General features: G+C 40.4%; 1 protein-coding gene across 1 annotated transcript in view; it reads right to left on the minus strand.

Annotated features, from left to right (window-relative positions):
- The window catches only part of trabd2a (TraB domain containing 2A), a 57,995-nt gene extending 38,426 nt beyond the window's left edge, over positions 1-19,569 (minus strand). The window contains exons 1-2 of the mRNA XM_056402728.1: positions 18,763-19,569; positions 16,721-17,281 (exon numbers count right to left, since the gene is read on the minus strand). Coding sequence (XP_056258703.1) covers positions 16,721-17,281; positions 18,763-18,867 — 666 coding nt within the window. The 5' untranslated portion in view covers positions 18,868-19,569. The remainder of the gene's footprint in view (positions 1-16,720; positions 17,282-18,762) is intronic.
- Between the last annotated feature and the right edge of the window lie 382 nt (positions 19,570-19,951).

Genomic DNA, 19,951 nt, shown 5'->3' on the forward strand with positions numbered 1-19,951 from the left:
CCACGTTTCTATGAAGCCGTGAATACAGTTCTCTCTCTTTCTCTCTGTGTGTTCTCTGTGTTTCTCTCTCTCTTTATCTCTGTCCAAAACCTCTCTCTCTCTCTCTATCTCTCTCTCTCCCTCTCTCTCTCCCCCTCTCTCTCTCTCTCTCTCTCTCCCTCTCCCTGTAAAAACATTCTTGCGGGGTGCATTTACCTTGGTGCCCGGACGCAGCCAAATATTTAGGCTGTCACAGGGAATCAGTCTCAAACCAAATGGCTGAAGGTGTGTGTGTATGTGTGTGTGTGTGCGTGTGTGTGTGTGTGCGTGCGTGTTCGCGCATCTAGGATTGCGGTGATTGAAATGTCAACTTCTCAAACCTCCCACCCTATCCTGCTTCACTATACCCTGAAGAACAAGCTGTACGTGACTCCCAAGCGACAAACCCTTGATAAAAGAGACACACACATGCCAACACATTTCACTCGCACACATCTGTCACGATGAAAAACTGGATGACGAACGAATGAAATTAGAAAGAAATAAAGGCCCAGTCAAAGTCAGTGATTAGCCAATTAATTGACTGACAGAAAATAAATTGCAGACAATTCTGATGAATGAATTAATCATCAAGCAAAACAAAACATAAAAAAGTAACTCTGTCACTCTGAGACTAGCAGCACAAAAATTTAATTTCGCAAACACATTCAATCACACACATACACACACATGGTGGCACCAGTCATCATGCTCACTGACAGAGTTTGTGAGAGTTGGCAAACAGACATCCACTGTTCATAGACTTTTTTTTTTTTACTGCTTGTCTTTGTGTCTGTCACACTCCCTCCCTCTCTCTCTCTCTCTCTCTCTCTCTCTCTCTCACACACACATACATGCACATACAAACCCCCACAGAGCAGCCGACCAGCCACTCCATCAGTCCATCAGTCCCACTAAGAAACAACACGTGGGTCTTGAAAACACAGCGAGCCACAAGGAAAACAGCCATCAATCTCTACAACTGTCTGTTGACTGAAGGAACGCTGTTAATCTTCAGGACAGCGCAAGTCAAGAACAACACAGCAGAACTGTTTCATGCCGAGAGTCAAAGCAATGCAGCTGTGAGCACTTACTATGGATACTCACTGACCATCCAGGTATTCACCTTGTGTGTGTGTGTGTGTGTGTGTGTGTGTGTGTGTGTGTCATCATGCAAACTGGGAAAGAAAAGTAAATCAAGTCAAGATTGAATGCAAGCAAAAAGCAGCGATGTTGCAACCAGTGACAGCAACGAAGATCCATCATCACCAGAAAACTGGTTTTAGTGTCGCTAAACTGGCTACTGTTCTTTGTTCAGCCTGTTTCTTTAGTTCAGCATGTAGTATTTTAGGATTATCTTTAGTATTTCGTCTTCTGTGCATCACACACACTTCCACAGATGCATCCCTCAGCTGTCACTGCCAGGTAATAAAACTGAATCAAGTAATCATCACTTAAACTCTTTAGGATGGCTTCATATTTCTGGGCAGAAACACACACACACACACACGTGTATATATAGCTTCTGCTCTGACGTCACTCAGTTTGACCTCTCAAGGACTCTAAAGGTCACTAATGGACTTCCTCCACAGATCCAGTTGTTCAGGTCACATAAACTATAAACTGTGTTGAACCTCCATCATTTCAGAAATTGTTCAGAAAGGACACACATGACGAAAAAAGGAAGGGAAATCAAAACTTAGTATGATATTGTGAATCCCTCTGTTGAGACTATGTATCGGTTTGCAGCCAGCACCAGCTAATTCAACGTGCAAAGAGTAACTTAGATATTTCTTTTTCTTTTCTTCTATAGAGTGTAGAGTTTTCGAGCCACTGTTAGAAAATGATGACAAGAATAAAGTAATGATGATGAGGAAAATGTTGTCAAAAATAAAGTTGTTTTATTGAGAAAAGAAAGTGGTTTTATATTGGGATAAAAAGTTGTAACATTGATCATCTTTGATTCTAGAGCACAGCGGTATATGTTGTGTATGATGTGTATGTTATGCTTAGATTAGATGGATTGGATTACCTTTTATTTCCATGTCAATATCCTCATCATCTATAATGATAAAGTGCTTATTTGTGAAATCTATTTGACCTTGGGCATATTCACACACCTAAAAGCTCACAGACTGTGATCTGTTTACAGCAGAGTATAAAAATCCAATCTCTCCTCTAATTATTATAAATCTTAAATCTTAATTCAATCTCTTAATTTTACAACTTTTTCTCCCAAAAATTTGTTGTCCTAATAATCCTAATAACCCAATTGTGTTACTGTTATTTGCTTTCATTTCATATAGGTGGAGCAATATATTTTCTTCAATAGTCCAGAGTGGAAAAACATAAAACACAGACCAAAGGGCTGTGTCTTCTGAGTAAAAGTAAAAGTTCTGTCAATGTTGCAGCACATTGTTGGTTAGGTTAGGTTGACTTGTAACAGTAGCCAGAGGAGTTTGAAACAAATAACAAAATGAAGGCAATGGTTGATGTTAATGTCTTCCGCAAAATGAAAATCACATAAAAAGCATCACATTTCGTTGCTCTCCGCTGTAAATCATGTATCTCAAAGATTAGTGGTTTTGGATTCCTCAGATAACCTGAAGGGGAAAGTGCTGCTTCATGGGTGGAGAAAACTTGTCTTGTTTTATTTCAGATTTTACTATTACTTAGTGTGTTGAGCCCATGCAGCTCCTTCAAAAAAAAAAAGAAAAAAAAAAAAGCACTGCATTTCCACTTAGACACAGCAAATCTCCTACAGGATGATGGGTACAATTTTGTTAAGACAACATGGTCTCAGCACTGGACAACAAAAAGGAGGCAGGAGGGCCAGAAATAAATCTCCAACTTTTGACTCTGCAGAAGTCAGATAGAGAGACAGCGGGAATCAAAAACCCACACTGCGCTGTTTACAAGTATCAGCAATTCCCTTAAACCACTGGCCCAGACTCAGAACCGAAGCACCGCTGGCAAATCAAACTGGAGACGCCACGCACGCACACACACACACGCCACCGCACAGCTGGGCACGTTCGCATTAATATGGATATCAACAGTTTCCGTCAGCTTGCTTCAGTTCCCTCGCTCTAAGCAAAAACATTGAGTCGAAGCACAACATGTGCAACATCGACCTTTAACTCCATCACCAGTACACACACTAAAGTCTGACAAACGCACAGACAGAATGAGTCTATGTCAGCGAAAACAGGACCTGGTATCCAAACCAACTGTGAAATGTATCTGTTTATTGTGGTGAAAGACTGATCAATACAGGAGACAAAGGGACTGAGAGAGATAAACAGAAAAGGAAAACAATATTTGGAGACGAACAGTGGGAAGGAAAGAGAGAACCGGGCCTGCAGGGAAAGAAAAAAGAGATAGAGTGATATGATGGAAAGACAGAGAGAGAGAGCGAGACAGAGGGAAGGGAGCGATGGTTGTTGTTGTGCAGACGTCTGCCTCGACCCACAGCCTCACGACCACAAACGTCTAAACAGCCAATGAAATATGTAAAACATTCAAACATACTAAATGTGTTGGGAGTTCAGTTTTCAGAAAAACGTCTCCTCTCATTCAGGAGGACTGCACACACACATAAACATGCTCCTGTCATGTGAGGTTACGACCAAAATAACAACTGTCAAAGCTACACAAAGGATACAAGATAAACTAAAAAAAGACTTTTTACAGAGCAATTTTAGACCAAGTTTAGATCAGGGGAAGAAGTGCTGTGGGAAGAGAGACACACTGAGAGATGTGGGGACAGAACGCGGTTTGCATCTGATTTTAGATCACAACTTGGGGATTTAGCCACTAAGTATTGTTAAGAATCAAATCAGTTTTCATCTAGTGTCTCTAGTGTGAGATGCTCAGTAACATTACGCTCAACATATTTGACCATGAAGGAATTCGTAGGTAATAACAGATAAATCACTTAGTCTGTAAAGTATGAAAACAGTGAAAATGCACATTAAAATTTCCTTCTTGATTTCTTCACATTGTTCTGTCCGATCAGCCAAAAGCCCAAAAATATCCAATTTACAATGATATAAAACAAAGAAAAGCAGAAAATGTTTTGATTGATAAATGACTTAAACAATTCAACAATTATTGTTGTTGTTCAACCCTCAGGGGACCTCGAATGCCTGTAAAAAAAATTTAAAAAATTCATGTCAATCCATTTACTACCCTACTAGTTGAAATATTTCAGTCTGGCCACCAAAGTGGTGGAAAAACCAAACCCACTTTGACATCCGTAGAGCCATGTCCCTGGCAGGACTATTAAGTTATCATGTCCAAAACTATGAAAATAACACCAAGGTTGTGAAAACCTTTGTACAGGGACCACAACACAGAGAGGCCAGACACACAGATCGAGTGAAACAGGGTGGTGAAATGAGCATGGAGTCCAAACAGCGGTGTTGCTGTTAAACTCTCACAGGTTTTATGAACTCAGCTACCGCAGGCAGACAAACCCCCAAAACACAAACAGTCTTTGGGTGGAAACAACCCTGAAAACCTTCACCCACAGCGTGGAACTGAGTGTGGGAGGTGGTGGGAGGAATCTGATACGCATGTTTATGCCTTATGTGTTGGTCTGAAGTGTGTGGACGCTTGAACAAATGCTTAAAAGCATGTGTTGAAATAATAGCTTACTGTGTGCTCTTGGTAATGTATCTGTGAGTGTGTGTGTGTGTGTGTGTGTGCGTGCGTGTGTGTGTGTGTGTGTGTGTGTGTGTGCCTAAATCTGAGAGAGACATCTAGGAAGAACAAACAGCAGTGATGCAGCATTATCACTTTTTTAAATGCCAGTAGATGATACTGATGACATATTTGCAACTTAATTAGTTTCTCTAGCCTTCAGTGACTGAGGTGATGAAACTCATTATGGTACCATTCATTTCTGGAAGTCTCTGGTTTTGGTTTTTTACATGGCTCGTCAAATTATCAAAAAATGATCAGGTACCAACTGATAGAATCCTGATATTTGATGCCAACAACGGTGTTGGTATATTTTTGACCTCTTTTTACATTTTTAATAATATAACATAGATAAATGTATGCATATGTACAGTAGAGGGTAGAAAGAAAAATGTAAAAAGTCATCATTATTTCCTCTAAAGAGACACGGTGAGTGCCACACACAAAAACACAACCACACACCACAGGTTTCTCCCTCTCTCTCCCCTTTACGGATGCAAAACAAGTCAGAGCAGCGGACCATCACATTTCCAGTTGTGTTCAGACCAATATCTGTCAGTCATCCAAGAAGCAACAACTATTAATCAAAATGAAAAGTGTTCCCCCTGAAAAGATCTTATCTAGAAGCTACAACGGCAGGCTGTTAGAGCTGGCAGTACTGTTTTCACCCGTGTTTTTTTACATGCTGCAGGGAAAGTGTGCAGACCACAAGACACAAAAATCCAACATTATATCAACTGCTGTTCTGCGGCGTGGCAAATACTGGAAACATTTTTGTTCTCAGTAAAGTAAAACAAAAGTTCAAACTATTTTTCCCTATATTTGAGAAAGAAAACAAGGCAACCGCTAGCAGAAGATTCAAAATACATGTCCGATTATCTTAAATAGTTATTTCGATAGTCTGTGACTTACTGCATTTGATTGTTACCACATAACAGCTGATCACTAAAAACCGTCCTGGATGTAGAAAACCAATTCTACATCAACAGCGCCTCACAGATGCTTGGTGACGTAGTGACTACTCATGGGGTTAATGACCTGGTTGATGAACTGCTGTAGCTGGTGAGCTAACCAATGACCTCTCACTTCCTGGATATTCTCAGCAGTTTCTCTCATTATTATTTTTCTCAGCATTGCACACAATGTCATTTAATTAAGACATTGTTGAAGAGTGAAAACAGAGCTCTCCAAGTTAACCACCTCGCTAACAAGCAGTTAGCAAACTTGATAGCTCATTAGCTTAATGCAATCGGGACAAAAACTTCACACAGTTTATTCAAAGACCTATATTGGCTCAGCTTTTGACACCAGCAGAGGAGGTTAGATAATGGCTAGTAAGCTACGCTAGCTCCCTCTGTTTATGGCTCTCTTGCTCCCCATTTCCTAAAAGTTCAGTGCTGTCAACAGCGTAAATTTGTGTTCAAAGTTGAACATTCCCTCACATTTATTTTGCCTACTCTGACAGATTCTCAAATCGCAACAGCTCCATTAGAATGAACTGATTTTACCACAATATTTTATTCTGCTTTAAATCCTGCCGTGTCCCATGTCCACTGATGTACATCCACCTCTGCAGTAGCTACATTACATTTTACTTTTAAGACAGTTTGTATTAACTGCCGTCTGGTCAAATATTTTACAGGCACCTATAGTGATGATTCAAACAACAATGCAATCACTGAGACGGTGCGAACACTAACATGACGAGTCACAGACGAGCAACGACATGAATGTCAGAGAGCAACTTTGCAGTGTCGCTTGAAAAACATCATGCTGCTGGAAGAAATTCCTGCTGATGTTTGTAGCCTATATGTCCGTCAAGACGTCTGGCTGTCTGAGCCTCAGTCAGGTCACAAACTTCTGTGGACAACAGCAAAATCTCACAAAATCCTTCCTATGTGGCGCTCACCTGATAAATTCCACTAAAAGTCATCAAAAATCTAGTCTGGAGCCAGAAAGACGCAAGTGGATTTATGGAGAGGTTTCTAGACAATGACACGTTCTTTCTAACTTCAACTCTTAATACAGTGGGTTTGTCAAATAAGTTTGATTTTATCAGCAGCTTCTGTACAGAATCATGTGAAATTTTCACTGTGCACACCACTTTTGTTAATTTTGTACAATTTTACATAACAATAGTTTTTTTTTTATATAATTTGGTTTGAGTTTCTTCATTGTAACAGATACAGTATATCTACTGAGTAAAGCCAAAGAGTCTCTGAAAGGGGCGTACATGCTCAAACACTCTCTGTGCGTAAACAAGGTCACCTCAAAGCAAGTCGGAGAAAAATGAATCCTTTCTCTGTTCTGAAAATCACAAATAAGAAATCAATTCAACCCCAAATTACAACGTGGCTGCTGCACAAAACCTTCCCACAGGTTCCAGGTGACAGTAATAATCCTGTGTGTTGGAGTTTGCGGACAGCTTTGGCCTTGTGCTGCTCGGCTGAAATCCAGCCGGGTTTGGCTCGTGTCTACAGGTGGTGGAGAAGCTGGATTTAATCCAGACCAGCCACAAACCTGCTCAGTACAGGGAAAGCATGAGCAATTCATAAGACTTCATGTCAGACAGATTGTGAGAGGTTACTGCTCATTTGAAAATTGAACCCCTGTTCTGAAAAGCATTTTTGTCTCTACTTTCTTAGAATGGAGCAGATTGATGATCCTGACTTTTTATTCAATCATTGCCTCAGTTAGATACTACAGTGTCTCGTGCTAGTTTCAAGTGAGTAATTTTCAATTTTAAGACATTACAAGTTGATCATGTGTAGGTGAAATAGGCTTAGGTGGTTTCACGCTCTGCTGCATGCCTGCTCAGAGGTCACTGTACCTGAGCTCAAACGATTAGATCACAGTCGTCTTTGGACAAAGGCATTAGGCTTTTCACTACTGACGTGTATCCGCATGTGAGGAAGACCATTATTCCCTTCTTATCTGAGAGCTATCATGTCCGTTCAATGTAACCCGAATCAAACCAAAACACAAAAATGACAGCCAAAATCGCTGTTACAGGAAAATTGTGAGTATGCACTTAATTCAATATGGTGTTATGGAAGTTTAGCAGTAATGCTACAAAGTTATGTGCTGTCAAATCACTGCAATATCAGTTCATGTCTCATTAGTGGCAAAAGTAAGCAAGCACCCAAAGTATGTTACCATGAAGTTTAATTACCAATTGGCAATGAAAGTAAAGCATTAATGTTCCAGTCTGAGAAAAAAAAAAGATAAATTGCGTATCATTTATAGGAAAAAGGAATAATGAGATAAAATGTGTCACTGCAGTCTGAATTTCACATCAAAACAGTCTCTGTGTGTTTTGCCCTCTGGGTTAAGACGTGTTAAAACAATGAAACCCGCCCCACACAAGGTGTTTTGAGTGAAGACTTAACTTAACTTACTGAAATCTGCAACGTTTCGATGCAACAGGAGACATCTGCCGACCCGCATAATGAGCTGTTTGTCACAGTGACTGTATCTTGATACTGTAATCCTGCGGAATCAAGCTGCATTTTTTTTTCAATACACATGAATAAATGTAATTACCGTCTTCCCCAAAAAGGAGTGTGTGTGTGTGTGTGTGTGTGTGTGTGTGTGTGTGCATGGCATTCCTTAATTTTCATCACTCACATGCTAATTCAGTGCTGACCTGTCGTAGCTTAGTAATAACGATGACCCAGCCTGCAAAAATCTTAACTTGCACAACAATAGAGAGAATGATGGGCACCAAACAAATTAAAATGAGTATTATAATGACTCTAATTGCTCTTACGTCTAACTTAAATTAGCTTTAAAGATGGGAAGGCCGGCTGTTAGGTGAGTGTTAAGTACATTTGTAGATGCTGAGCTTTTCTTACTTAAATGAAGGTGGAGGCACACTGCGAGACAAGCAGAATCACAAATGTGTTTTCAGTGTTTGTCTGTGAGCTGTTTGTCCTCGACGAGGTTTCACAATCAGATGCTGGAACAGGGAACGGAAAACTGCCTGCTAAAATAAGCAGTGGCAGAGATATCTGTTATTCCATCTGTAATTACATACTGAGTTATTTTTACTTGTCCTATTTCAGTTATTATACATTAATCCTTGGAGGAGATCAAGTCATTCATTAATTAATTCTAATTAACCGTGTTTAACTTGAGTGTTACCCAGAGCCCATTTGGCCAAATAAAGCATTGCTTGTGTTTTGTGTTATCAGAATCAAAGTATTTTTACCCACTGAGCATTTACAATAATATACATGCAGAACAATTTTCAGGAGATGTAATAGTACAAAATTCTGTGTATTAAAGGAAATCTACACTGATTTTAAAGCAAAAATGTATAAAGATAGAGTATTTTCTCTATTTTCTCAGATTTAAAATAATAATAAAATATCATCTGTAGCGATGCCTTGAGGGCATCTTACAGAACAGTGAGGATGCCAAAGCCAGAAAGGTATTGTATTTACTGCCACGTGGCCATAAAGGCCTCAATATGCAGGTTTTTATGTCCCCTTGAAAGTGCAGACAAATCATGGTGACAAGCATTACAACAGCCTCATTCAGATTATTTTTAAGCATCAAACATTAGTAGGAAAGCACAGCACTGATGGAGCTATGAGACTCCTCAGCCTGCACAAGTTTTTGTGACCTGGTGTTAAGTCAGAGAGACAAGCTATTAAATCCCTATTTGAGCTGCAGAAGCCTACATTACACAAGCAGGAAAAGCCTGCGGCAGTCTCCAGAAGTCAGACGCTTCTCCGCTGGAGTGTATTACTGTATATACTTTCAAGGATCCAAGCTCTTTTTTCTTGGCACACAGTTGGCAGCATCCAGCTGCATCTGATCCGCTTTCAATCAAATGTCCTTGAAAAACAAAATGATGCAAATGGCTGAATTTACACAGGAATGGAAAATTGAATTTGTAAAAATTATTTTTACCTTGATATGATGGCAGCAAAGAAACTTTCCAGTGTTTTAAAAAGTTAAATGGGGAAATTTGCATATGGTTAAGAAACAAAAAGCACTGAATAAACTGAAGAGAGCCATTCGCTACTAGGTTTGGAAAGAGATCAGGAGCCTGGTTTTATCGCCCCCACACTGGAGACTTGAAACTTAATGTGATGATTGTGAATTTTGAAGCGAAGTGGTTAAAAAATCATCACAAACCCTGAAGGTAATGGGATTGAATCTTAGAGCTGGTATCATCTGTGTGGAGTAATAAAAAAAAAAGCTCATGAAACCAGCAGACTCACATTTACTTCATCATCTGTCACTAGAAAAGCAAAATCTCTCTCCTGTCTTCTTGTTTGGTTTGTGACTGAAATCGCCTTATCATCAATGCAAAATGTCATCAATCTATATCACAGTCAATACAGCCAACAAATCAGACTGATGACCTCCAGGGCTTCTTTGCTCAGTAGCTTTTTCTTTATAACGACTTGTTGACAGACTTCACGCTTCAATTTCTACCTATGAAGCTTTTGGAAAGAGGGGTTTTGAAAGTGAGACGAGCTCTGCATCTTTGTCCCCGGTGTCGTGTAACCACACAGATGGACAGATAATGTGTGAGGAAATGCCAGACATCTAATATGGGACTGTTTGGTCAACAGTGGGGAGGAAATGAAGCACCTCAGTGCCACATGAAACCAGGGACTCAAAGGAGGCTGTGAGGACACGTTGGAAATTCAACCGTAGAACTGTACACGCACATACATATACACACACAGACAGACGCTCATTCATTACACGTACATGAACTCTTGCATACGAGCACAGAAATGCACTCGTACACACAAACATACAGACACAAACAATAATAAACAGAAATAGGCAATTATATGAACAAATACACACTGGACAAATGCACTGTACACTGTGATGAAACATGGAAACTTTACTCCCTTTGATCAAAGTGGAATGAAGTCAAATTATAAATTACAAACTATTTGAAGATGAAAATCAAATCAACAACTCATGAGCTGAATAATATAAATCACGTCCTACAATGAAAGAGAAAATAAATACACAGCTGTACTGCAAAGCATGAGCTGCGGAACAGGAGCATTTATCTTATGGTGAAACATGGGAAGACTGTTCAAGCATATGTCAAGATATTTCACTTTAATCCATCTTTGCGCACAAACGTCTACTTTTTCTGGTTTTAAGGAATTATACTGTCTCACATGATGACATTTACTTGGAATAAGTTATCAGATATTTAAAAAAAAAATGTCCCCCTAATTTATCATTTGTCTAAATAACAAATGAATATTCTTTAGGATGAGACAATCATTTGGCAGAGCATTAAAGCTGCACTTGAAATACCTTAATGAGCTTAATAAATGTGAGTATAGGTTATGATTTATTGCTGTTCTTTGTCATTTTTTTTGGGCTGTGTGAGGACACACATATACATTTCATCACTGCAGGCCATTCTGCTCTGATGATCGTTGATTCAATGGACCAGATAGTTATGGTTCTTTCCACAGGGACAAATGAGATTTAATCAGATTTGCTGCCTGTGTGTTGCTGTGTAATACTGTCATCACGCCAGCATATGTTCTCTCTCTCTCTCTCTCACACACACACATACACATATACAAATACACGCACAATCTATTACTGTATGTGCAGCAACCAAAACTACTTCCCCATTCAAAAAATTTTTTTTTGAGGAATAGACATTTTCGGAAATGCACTTACTCGCTTTGATGCAAAGAATGAGATGAAAAGTTTGATACCACTCTTGATCCATACACAAAGTGTAAGAATGTCAATATGTGGTTTTAAGTGGGGGTGGTGGTGGGTGGGCAGGTGCAGTGACTATAGGAAGTCACCCAGACAAGAAATAGTCCTGGACACAATCTCCCGTAAAACTACAGATTGTCATTTATAGTGTGGCTTTTGTACAGATTATTACATGTATTAAAGATTATTAAACAAATGAGATAAAAAGTGTGAAATTACTGGGCTTTAAAAGTGTTGGTAGACTGGCTCTTTCCATCTGTTTCCAGTCTTTATGCTAGGCTGCTCGTGGCAGCTTCCTATTTACCGTACAGGCATGAAGGACATTTCCAAAATGTTGAACTGTTCCTTTAAAAGTTGACCTATGACAAAAGTGCATTTTTCTCACTCAGCACACGTGCACATGCAGACACACATGCACACATCCTCATCCTCATTATCATCATCATCATTCTCATTTGGGGTAGAGACAGATTTTCCTCTGTGGGCAAGCTCTGGAAATCAGTTCGCCCAAACGCGCTGCCCATGCCGGGCTGGAAAATAAGGGCGGCCATTGTACTGTCTGCAATGTGTAGCATCACTTTTTATAGAATTTACATAACCAACGCACTTAGCAGCCATTACGATCACGACAAAACAGGGTGTGGGAGTTTTGAGATGCTCACACTTTGTGACAGCGTCTGTCCCGTCCAATGAGTTTCGGTCCGGAGTGAGCCGCCTGTTCGTATGTGACCTCTTAGATCTGAAGCATGGAAGCGATGTTTTCCCACAAATCTGCTGATTCAAAAACAAACCTTTTTTGCTGTAATTGGGAACAGATCTCACTCCCTGTGTGAAAAGAGCATTTCTTGACCCAGGGGTTGAGATGATCTGTTAAAAAACACTGTAACTAAACCCTGCAATCCCAAATCTTGGAGGTGTTATGTAAGGAGATGTAAGCAGGAAACAAAAGCTTGGATATGAGCCTGATATGCTTGTTATAGCCACATTTAAGGAAGAGCATTTTTCTGAAATTGGGTATGGAAATATCTAAATTACAGACAGGCAGGAAGATATGATAATTGGGTTAAAATCACCAGTGCTATTGAGCCTGATTCATGCTCAGTTTCACATTGGGCAGAAGTTATGTTTGGTTTTGGCTAGTGAAATATCTTTCTCATATTTTATGCTTCTCCTCACAAGATTAAAAGAGAAAAGAGAGATGAAAATTTAAAATGTAACGAGAACTGAAGTGTGTATTCAAATGAGAAAAACTTTGCTTTTCTCTCGGGTTATAAAAGTGGGTTTTGTTTTGGATTTCGCGAGACCTTGCCTCGTGAAACCCGGCAGATCCAGAGCCCTGTAACCCGTCAGTTCAAGTGAAAAAAAAAAAAAACCCACAACCGAAATGACAGGGTTGTCAAACACAGGTAACGTCATGGTACCTTTAATGGAGACCGAGTCACGCCTTCCTTCCTTAATGGCTCTTCTACTGATCTCAGTCTGCATCTCAACTCTCCTGGTTCCAGTCCCTCCTGGTCATGAATGAACCGAAAGGGCTCCAAACATTCCTTCCCTGTTCTCATAGACGTACACTGAGACCTGCATTCATCACCTCTACATGCACCATTACTCCCAGTGATGGGAGGAAAGAAACAACACTTTCATTAGCAGGTCTGCTCCACTGAGGTGTGGAATGTCCCGTGGGTTTCCAACAACAGTGACAGAGAAAGCCGGCCTTCATACAGCTATTGTTGTCCTCAACAAGCTCACTTAGTGTAATGGGCAAGGCTGAGCCCGCTCTTCAAAAGACGAGGGGCACCGCGCAAGAATAAGAGCAGTCATGCTTAGCCAGATTAGAGATCTGCGTAAAGAAAGTATAATTCATTGTAGTTTTGAAAATAATGAGCTCAAGGGGCTTAATTTATAGTGGGAGGCAAACTCAAAAAATGGAAACATCACTTGTAATAAAAAAATTAAAAAAAAAAAAAAAGCTCCCTACCTTTTAAATGCATTGTATATGTATAATAGGCAAATTCAACACAGCCACACTGACAGGGAGCAACATTTAAGGGCATTTTCCCTTTAATACAGACTCGTCAGGTCACAGTGACAGTCAAAACTACGACAAAGAGAAACTCAAAAAGATGTTGAAAAAGGCAAAGGCACCAATATGCTTCGACCAAAGTGCCTGTTGGACGGTGGAACAGCATCTGAAACAGCTGTCTGAAATTGGAATTGGGTGCCTGGTGTTTCTGACAATTTTTGTGACTTCCTGAACAGGACGATCTGTCAGTCATGACCACTAAACCTAGGTGTGGATATATTTAAACTATGACATTCAGCTTTTCCCAACCTCGACTGTGGGCTCTCAGAATAAACATACACACTTTTGCCTTTAGATGTAGTCATTTCACATATGCTATGAATTGTTTCCTGCATACACTAACCTTTAAATATTTGACTATGAAAACCTTGCCATCATCTCAGGAGCCCAGTTTTCACCATAATAACATTTGAGTCAAGAAACTGTCCAGTGAGAATCAATTGAGCCTGGAAGCTGGAGGACCATTCATTTGAAATGTGGAGTGGTTTAGATAATGCTTCACTGAGATTAAAAATGTCCCAGCCAAGAGAGCAGAGGATAGTGTGATTAACCCTCTCTCGAACTTTACCGAAAACAATCTAACCTGTTTGCTGTAGACGTGAAATGAAGCATGAATACGAGGCTTTCTTCTGAGCTACACTTCAGTACAATACCACAACGACCACAATGATTTCCCAGCGTGGAAATCAGAGACAAAGAGCAGAGACATGACCAGCAAATGGTGCATCTGTCCATTCAGGGTTTGTGTTAATGTTTCACTGAGGAAGAGAACGCCTGCACCAACTCTGGCTAGAAATCCGCTGAAAATATGAACCATTCAAACCAAGTAGGTAGGATGTCAATATGTGTCTCCACTAAACAAAGGCACGAGGACAGAAATTTTTCACTACTTCAGTACATGAACATTTTATTTTCCATTTGCCTTCCCGTTTCCTTTACAGTCTGCTTCATGCCAAATTCAAATGGCCAGTGAAAACATTACAGAGACTATTACAGACCGTAAATACTGTTCTCTAGTTGTAGCCTGATTAAACAGTATTTTCAGTCAAGAATGGCGGCCGAGGCGGCAGTATTGTTTCACCAAGTGTGTATCTCACTCATCACACTCTATCTGGACATCTTACAGTTGAGTTGAGCTAAAAGGTTTTAAATGGAATTGCCCTTTTCAACTACAAGGCGAAACTGTGGTTGAATACAAAAAAATGTTTACTGAAGTATTAAGCGGGCCGCTTCAAGTCGGCAGGGTTAAGGCGTCCATCAAGCTGCTGTTGATTAGATTGAAACTGAGTGTGGAAATTATGGAGTGCCAAGCTGTGCGCTGTGTTGGTGCAGTGTCAGAGTAGAGGTTGTTTCTGGGACACTAGAATTCATTGTTGAGACTCCTGGAGGCTTTATGGACTTAATTCAATGAAGGCTGCATGATGGGAGGTTTTCAGTCTTTATAGCCCTGTTGACAAACCCAATTTCAGCCACCCACTTTCATTCTCTAACATCCATAACAACAAACCCCCATATCTAAAAGACAAAATAAGTTGTCAGTGCCTTCCAAAGAAAAACCGATGTGACGGTTACGAAAATGATCACTGATAGTCTGCCACCTCTTCAAGACTAATAAACTACTTTGTTATGGTTTAAAAGCAACATAAGAAATGTGATGCGAACCCTGGTCTCAAATGTCATGACCAGGCACATTGTACATTGTACCATGAGAGGAAGGTTGTCAGAAAAAAGGTCAGCCAATGGCCAGTGCAGTCTGGCCATTTCTGGTGATGCCAGTCACAGCTAAATTGCAAACTGATTTAAAGTGACATGAGAAATAGTTACATTTGCCAAAAACACAAGCATAACAGACAAGAAAAAAAAAGAAAATTGACTTCAGTATTTATTTTGTCATCTTATCTAAGTCATAGAAAACACTCCTAGCAATTGTTAATTCTTATTCATACTCCCCGTGTTTATCTAGAAATAAACACCGCCATGGGAAATTGATTTCCATCTAACTGCCTATGCAAACAAGTGACATTTTATATTTGACTGATTGTATATTAAGCTGTATGATCGTTGACATCCCCCATTCTTCTTCTACAACTCAAGAGAATGGTAATAAAAGTCCTGCTGGGTGGTTCAGGCAGAGACTTTTAGTCTAAGAGGCCAACAAGGCCTACTTTAAAATAACAGCATTTTAAGCTTCTGGGTGTTAGGCTAAATGGTCAAGTGTAATCCCCTTAGCTCCCGACCAGCATTAGTAGAAATTCCTCAATAATACGCAACATGATTTCATAGTGATTGCTGCCTTTGAGAGATGTTTGTAATGCTGAAAAGGTCACAAGGGGCACAGACAGACAGACAGACAGGCAGACAAAGGGACTTAAGTGTGCTGGTTGAGGAACAAGGTTCCCTTTTTTCTGGCGATTTCAGACTTGAGTCATTAGGATCCATTTTTCTTTAATAACAAAGGACGTGGTGGAGCACGGCTGAATGTTTGTACAGCTGATTAACACCACACCTTTCTCAATTCGACTGAGCTATGGGAAAAAGAGAAAACTACACGCCTCTGTTGTCAAAAAAATTTTACAAATCTGCATTATACATCTGGTCTTTGTCATTTGTATTACACATCTTAGTCTCTTGAGCTGAAATTTTTGAGGAGATGTGAGGCCTCTGACTTGACATGAGTTTATTGAAACAAACCTAAAAAAATTTGAAGGGTAAACCCACCAGCTGCGTCACATAGCAATGCATCATTTGACACCCACAGCACACACTGGATGAATCATATACAGAAGAAGTGGACATGGTACGGTAATCACAATATGCCAATCTGCAGACTCAATACAGATTCTGCTTATCAACCTCAGCCAGTACCAAGCACCAATACAATTCTCTTCCCAAATTTAAAATGTGGTTAACCCTCCATGTGGAGGTGATTAAGAAGTGGCATCATTTGGTCTCCACACCAGGGAAACCATCAGTTTTCAGAAAAACTAAAGGTGCGCCATAAACATCCACAGCAAATTTCAAGAAAAAACAGCCGTACCTTTATGTACTACTAATACTACCATACTTTAGTATTAGACAGACTGACAGAATCATGAATTCGGAAACGCGCAAAAAGTCACAGACATTGCTTAGAGTGTGCAACAGAAAAAACAAGCATACCATTGGCATTCAGAACAGTTTCAAACTCACCTGGGAGAAGTTGAGCCCATTGAGTGGATGGCACTGTTCCTCCACCTTCTCGACAGCCCCCGTCCTCTTCCTCATCCTCTCTGCCTCCTGGGCCAGGTACAGGTCCAGCACTGGCACCCCTCTCGTCTTAATATCTGCCTCAGTTAATGAATTCACCATCAGCATTACCCAAACTGGTCGCTTCCTCTCCCAGTTCCCAGCGATGGCATTGAAGAGGTAGTCTGCGTAGAGTCCCTTCCCTCTCTGATCTGGCGTCATCCACGAAGGCATCATGAGTTTTACATACTCAAGGTGCCTTTTAAGTCTCCGATAGATGTCTCTGGGCAGGACGTCCTGCAGGTTTTCACCCTGGGGAAGCAGCTGACAGCTGGTCAGGGCTGAGATGGTGTAAGGGTCTGTCAGGTCCAGCTCAAAGTAGACAATGTTACTCTCCTGGAAGGCCTGCTTGGAGTTTTCAGGAATGAAGTCCCAAACACGTGTGTAGGGAACGTGGATTGTACCATAGAAATATGAGGGAGGATCCCGTTTGATCGTCCACAGGAAGGAGTTTAGATCAGTTTGCTGGGGGACAAAAAAAAAAAAATATATAGCTATTATTTTCATTATATATTAATCTGTTGATTATTTTTCTGATTAACTGATTAATGTTAATAGATGTCAGAAAATAAAAAATGCCTGTCACAAGTTCACATGGCTCAGGGTGTTGTCGTCAGCTTTGTCTAACCAAAAGTTTTAGGCCCATAAACTTTTCATTTACACTGATGAACACTGAAAATCAGAAAATCTTCACATTTGAGAAGCTGGAAACATTGAATGTGTGCCATATTTAACTCTGTCAAGTGACCAAGCATTCCAGCACTGAATATTAGCAAGTCAGAAACATGTGTAAGACACATGGGGGAAATAAGGATATGAAAAAACAAAACAGAGAGTGGCGCATTTACAGAAAAAGGAGGAGAATCTTTTATCGGTTGGAAGTTTCTTCATGACATTACAGTTCACATGTAAAGTGACACTGGGCCTGTCTGACACCATAGGGCAAAACCACCACTTTGTCTGTCAGAGGCTGTTTAGTAGACAGACTGCTAACAGACTGATAATGACTTATTAACAGGCCACTTAGGACCCAAGTGCCAAACAAACAATACACATGTCAGTGTTGCCCAGAATGTTTTGCCCTCTTGTTTCTGTTCCTGAATCCTGTGAGCGTTAAAAGAACATGACTGGCAAATTAATAAAAAAAAAAAATTAAAAATCAAAGAAAGGCTGAGAGGCAATCAATAAAAGGGAGGTTGAAATTTAATTCATTTGTAAAATACTAAAGAGAAACAGAGTAAATCTTGATCTGATGGTTTTGTCCCTACACACACCTATGGACAGTGTGTAAAGCCAATACACAAAACTAGCATAGAAACAATCATGGATGATTGACAGAAAATGTATCTGAGATTTTTGATAATTGATTATGCCATTTATCAAACAAAATGGCATTTATTCCCTGATACAACCTTTTTATATCATTCTTAATAATCAAAACATGATTATTATTAAATTTCATTACCTTCTTTAGGTTTGGGACTGTTACGTCAGAAAAATAAGATGAAGATGACACCTTGAGCTCTGAGAACTTGTGATGGGCATTTTAAACTATTTTTCCACAGATTTAGAACTAAAAAAGGTAATAGATTTATGATTAACAGATTAATCAATAACAAAAATAGTCATTAGTCCCAAAACTATACAAAACAGAACAAAGAAAATCAGAGATTTCCTCCATAGACAGGACTGATTTTACCAACATATTCCACCTATACACTTTGATTTCAAAGTGGAAACAGGTTCAATGATTAAAACTGTAAGAAGAGGGTAGTTGGCCCTTCAGGGCTCCTTTAAAACTTTATGAACTGCTGCAAAATAAAAAAAAATGATGTGGCTACTTTGAGGTGCCAAGATAAAACTTTACAATGGAAAACCGTTAAAGCGACTTTTACAACATTTAAGCGACGTAATTACTCATTTACTCTGGTGTCATGATAACTTACTTTCCTGTTTAACTCGCAGTTGGCGGAGTCCCTCAACCTCCACTGGTCTGCTCGGACCAGCAGCAACAGACAGGACTGAATGAATGCGCCCAAAGTGCCCCGCATCGTAGCTCTCTCCAAAGTGTGCACGGCAAGCCTGTGTTTGCTTCACAACGTGTTGCACCAACTATTCCGCAGAAAGCATATGGACGAAGCACTACTTCCACAGCCCCTCAGGCTCCATGCGGTCACGTAAAATGAGCTGACAAGTATCCGACAAACCGCCGGACAGGGGTCATGCCGGCTCGAGCATGGACATGGACGCGGTGCTGCTGTTTCACGTGTGTTTGAGAGAGGGAGAGGTGGTCATTGGGGTTTACACGGGGTCAGATCATGCTCTCAGTGTTGGCCAGACTGCTCTCTCTCTCTCTCTCTCTCTGTCTCTCTCTCTCTCTCCGCATCTCCTTCCTTCCAGATGTCCCGCAAAGTGTGCACGAGTTTATCCAAAAGTTTGAGGGATTCGAGGCAAAATGAATCAACAGGTCCACGCCGCGTCAACGCACCTGAAGCCAAAAGAGATTTTTTTTTTTTTTTTTTTTTTTAACCCCGGTTGTTCGGTTGGTGAGGACTGAAGATGACACTTGTGTGGATTTAACAATCTGCACGGACGAGTTGCACTTTCTAATGAAAAATCTTAAAACCAAACTTCTCTGCACACTGATCTGTCTGTCCACCAGCTCCTCGCTGTTTGTATCTACGCCTCTGCAACTCTCTCTCCTACGTGTGTGTGTGTGAGTGTATGTGTGTGCGTTTGAGTGAGAGAGAGAGAGAGCATTTCTGTCAAGCAACTCCACTCTACCTACCCCCTAGGTTGCCTTCATAACCCTCCCTCCATCTCTCTCTCTCTCTCTCTCTCTCTCTCTCTCTCTCGGACACACACACACGTACACACGCACACAAACACGCGCGCGCAGCAGTAATGTGATTAAACAACACCGCGCCCGCGACGCGTAAAGTCTCCATTCCTGTCAATAAACTGAAGGTGCAGATGACTGCAGAGCATTAAGATTAACACTGAGGAATGTAAAGCGATGCCAACATTTGATCAACATCATCCAGATTATTAATAGTTTGCGGTCCTGATTCCCTTTTTATTTTTAGTTTCAGACTGATGGGGTCTCTTGTTGTCGCCCTATAGGAGGCCTACAGA

This window comes from Seriola aureovittata, chromosome 18 (genome assembly GCF_021018895.1).
Source record: "Seriola aureovittata isolate HTS-2021-v1 ecotype China chromosome 18, ASM2101889v1, whole genome shotgun sequence".
NCBI classification, from domain to species: domain Eukaryota; kingdom Metazoa; phylum Chordata; class Actinopteri; order Carangiformes; family Carangidae; genus Seriola; species Seriola aureovittata.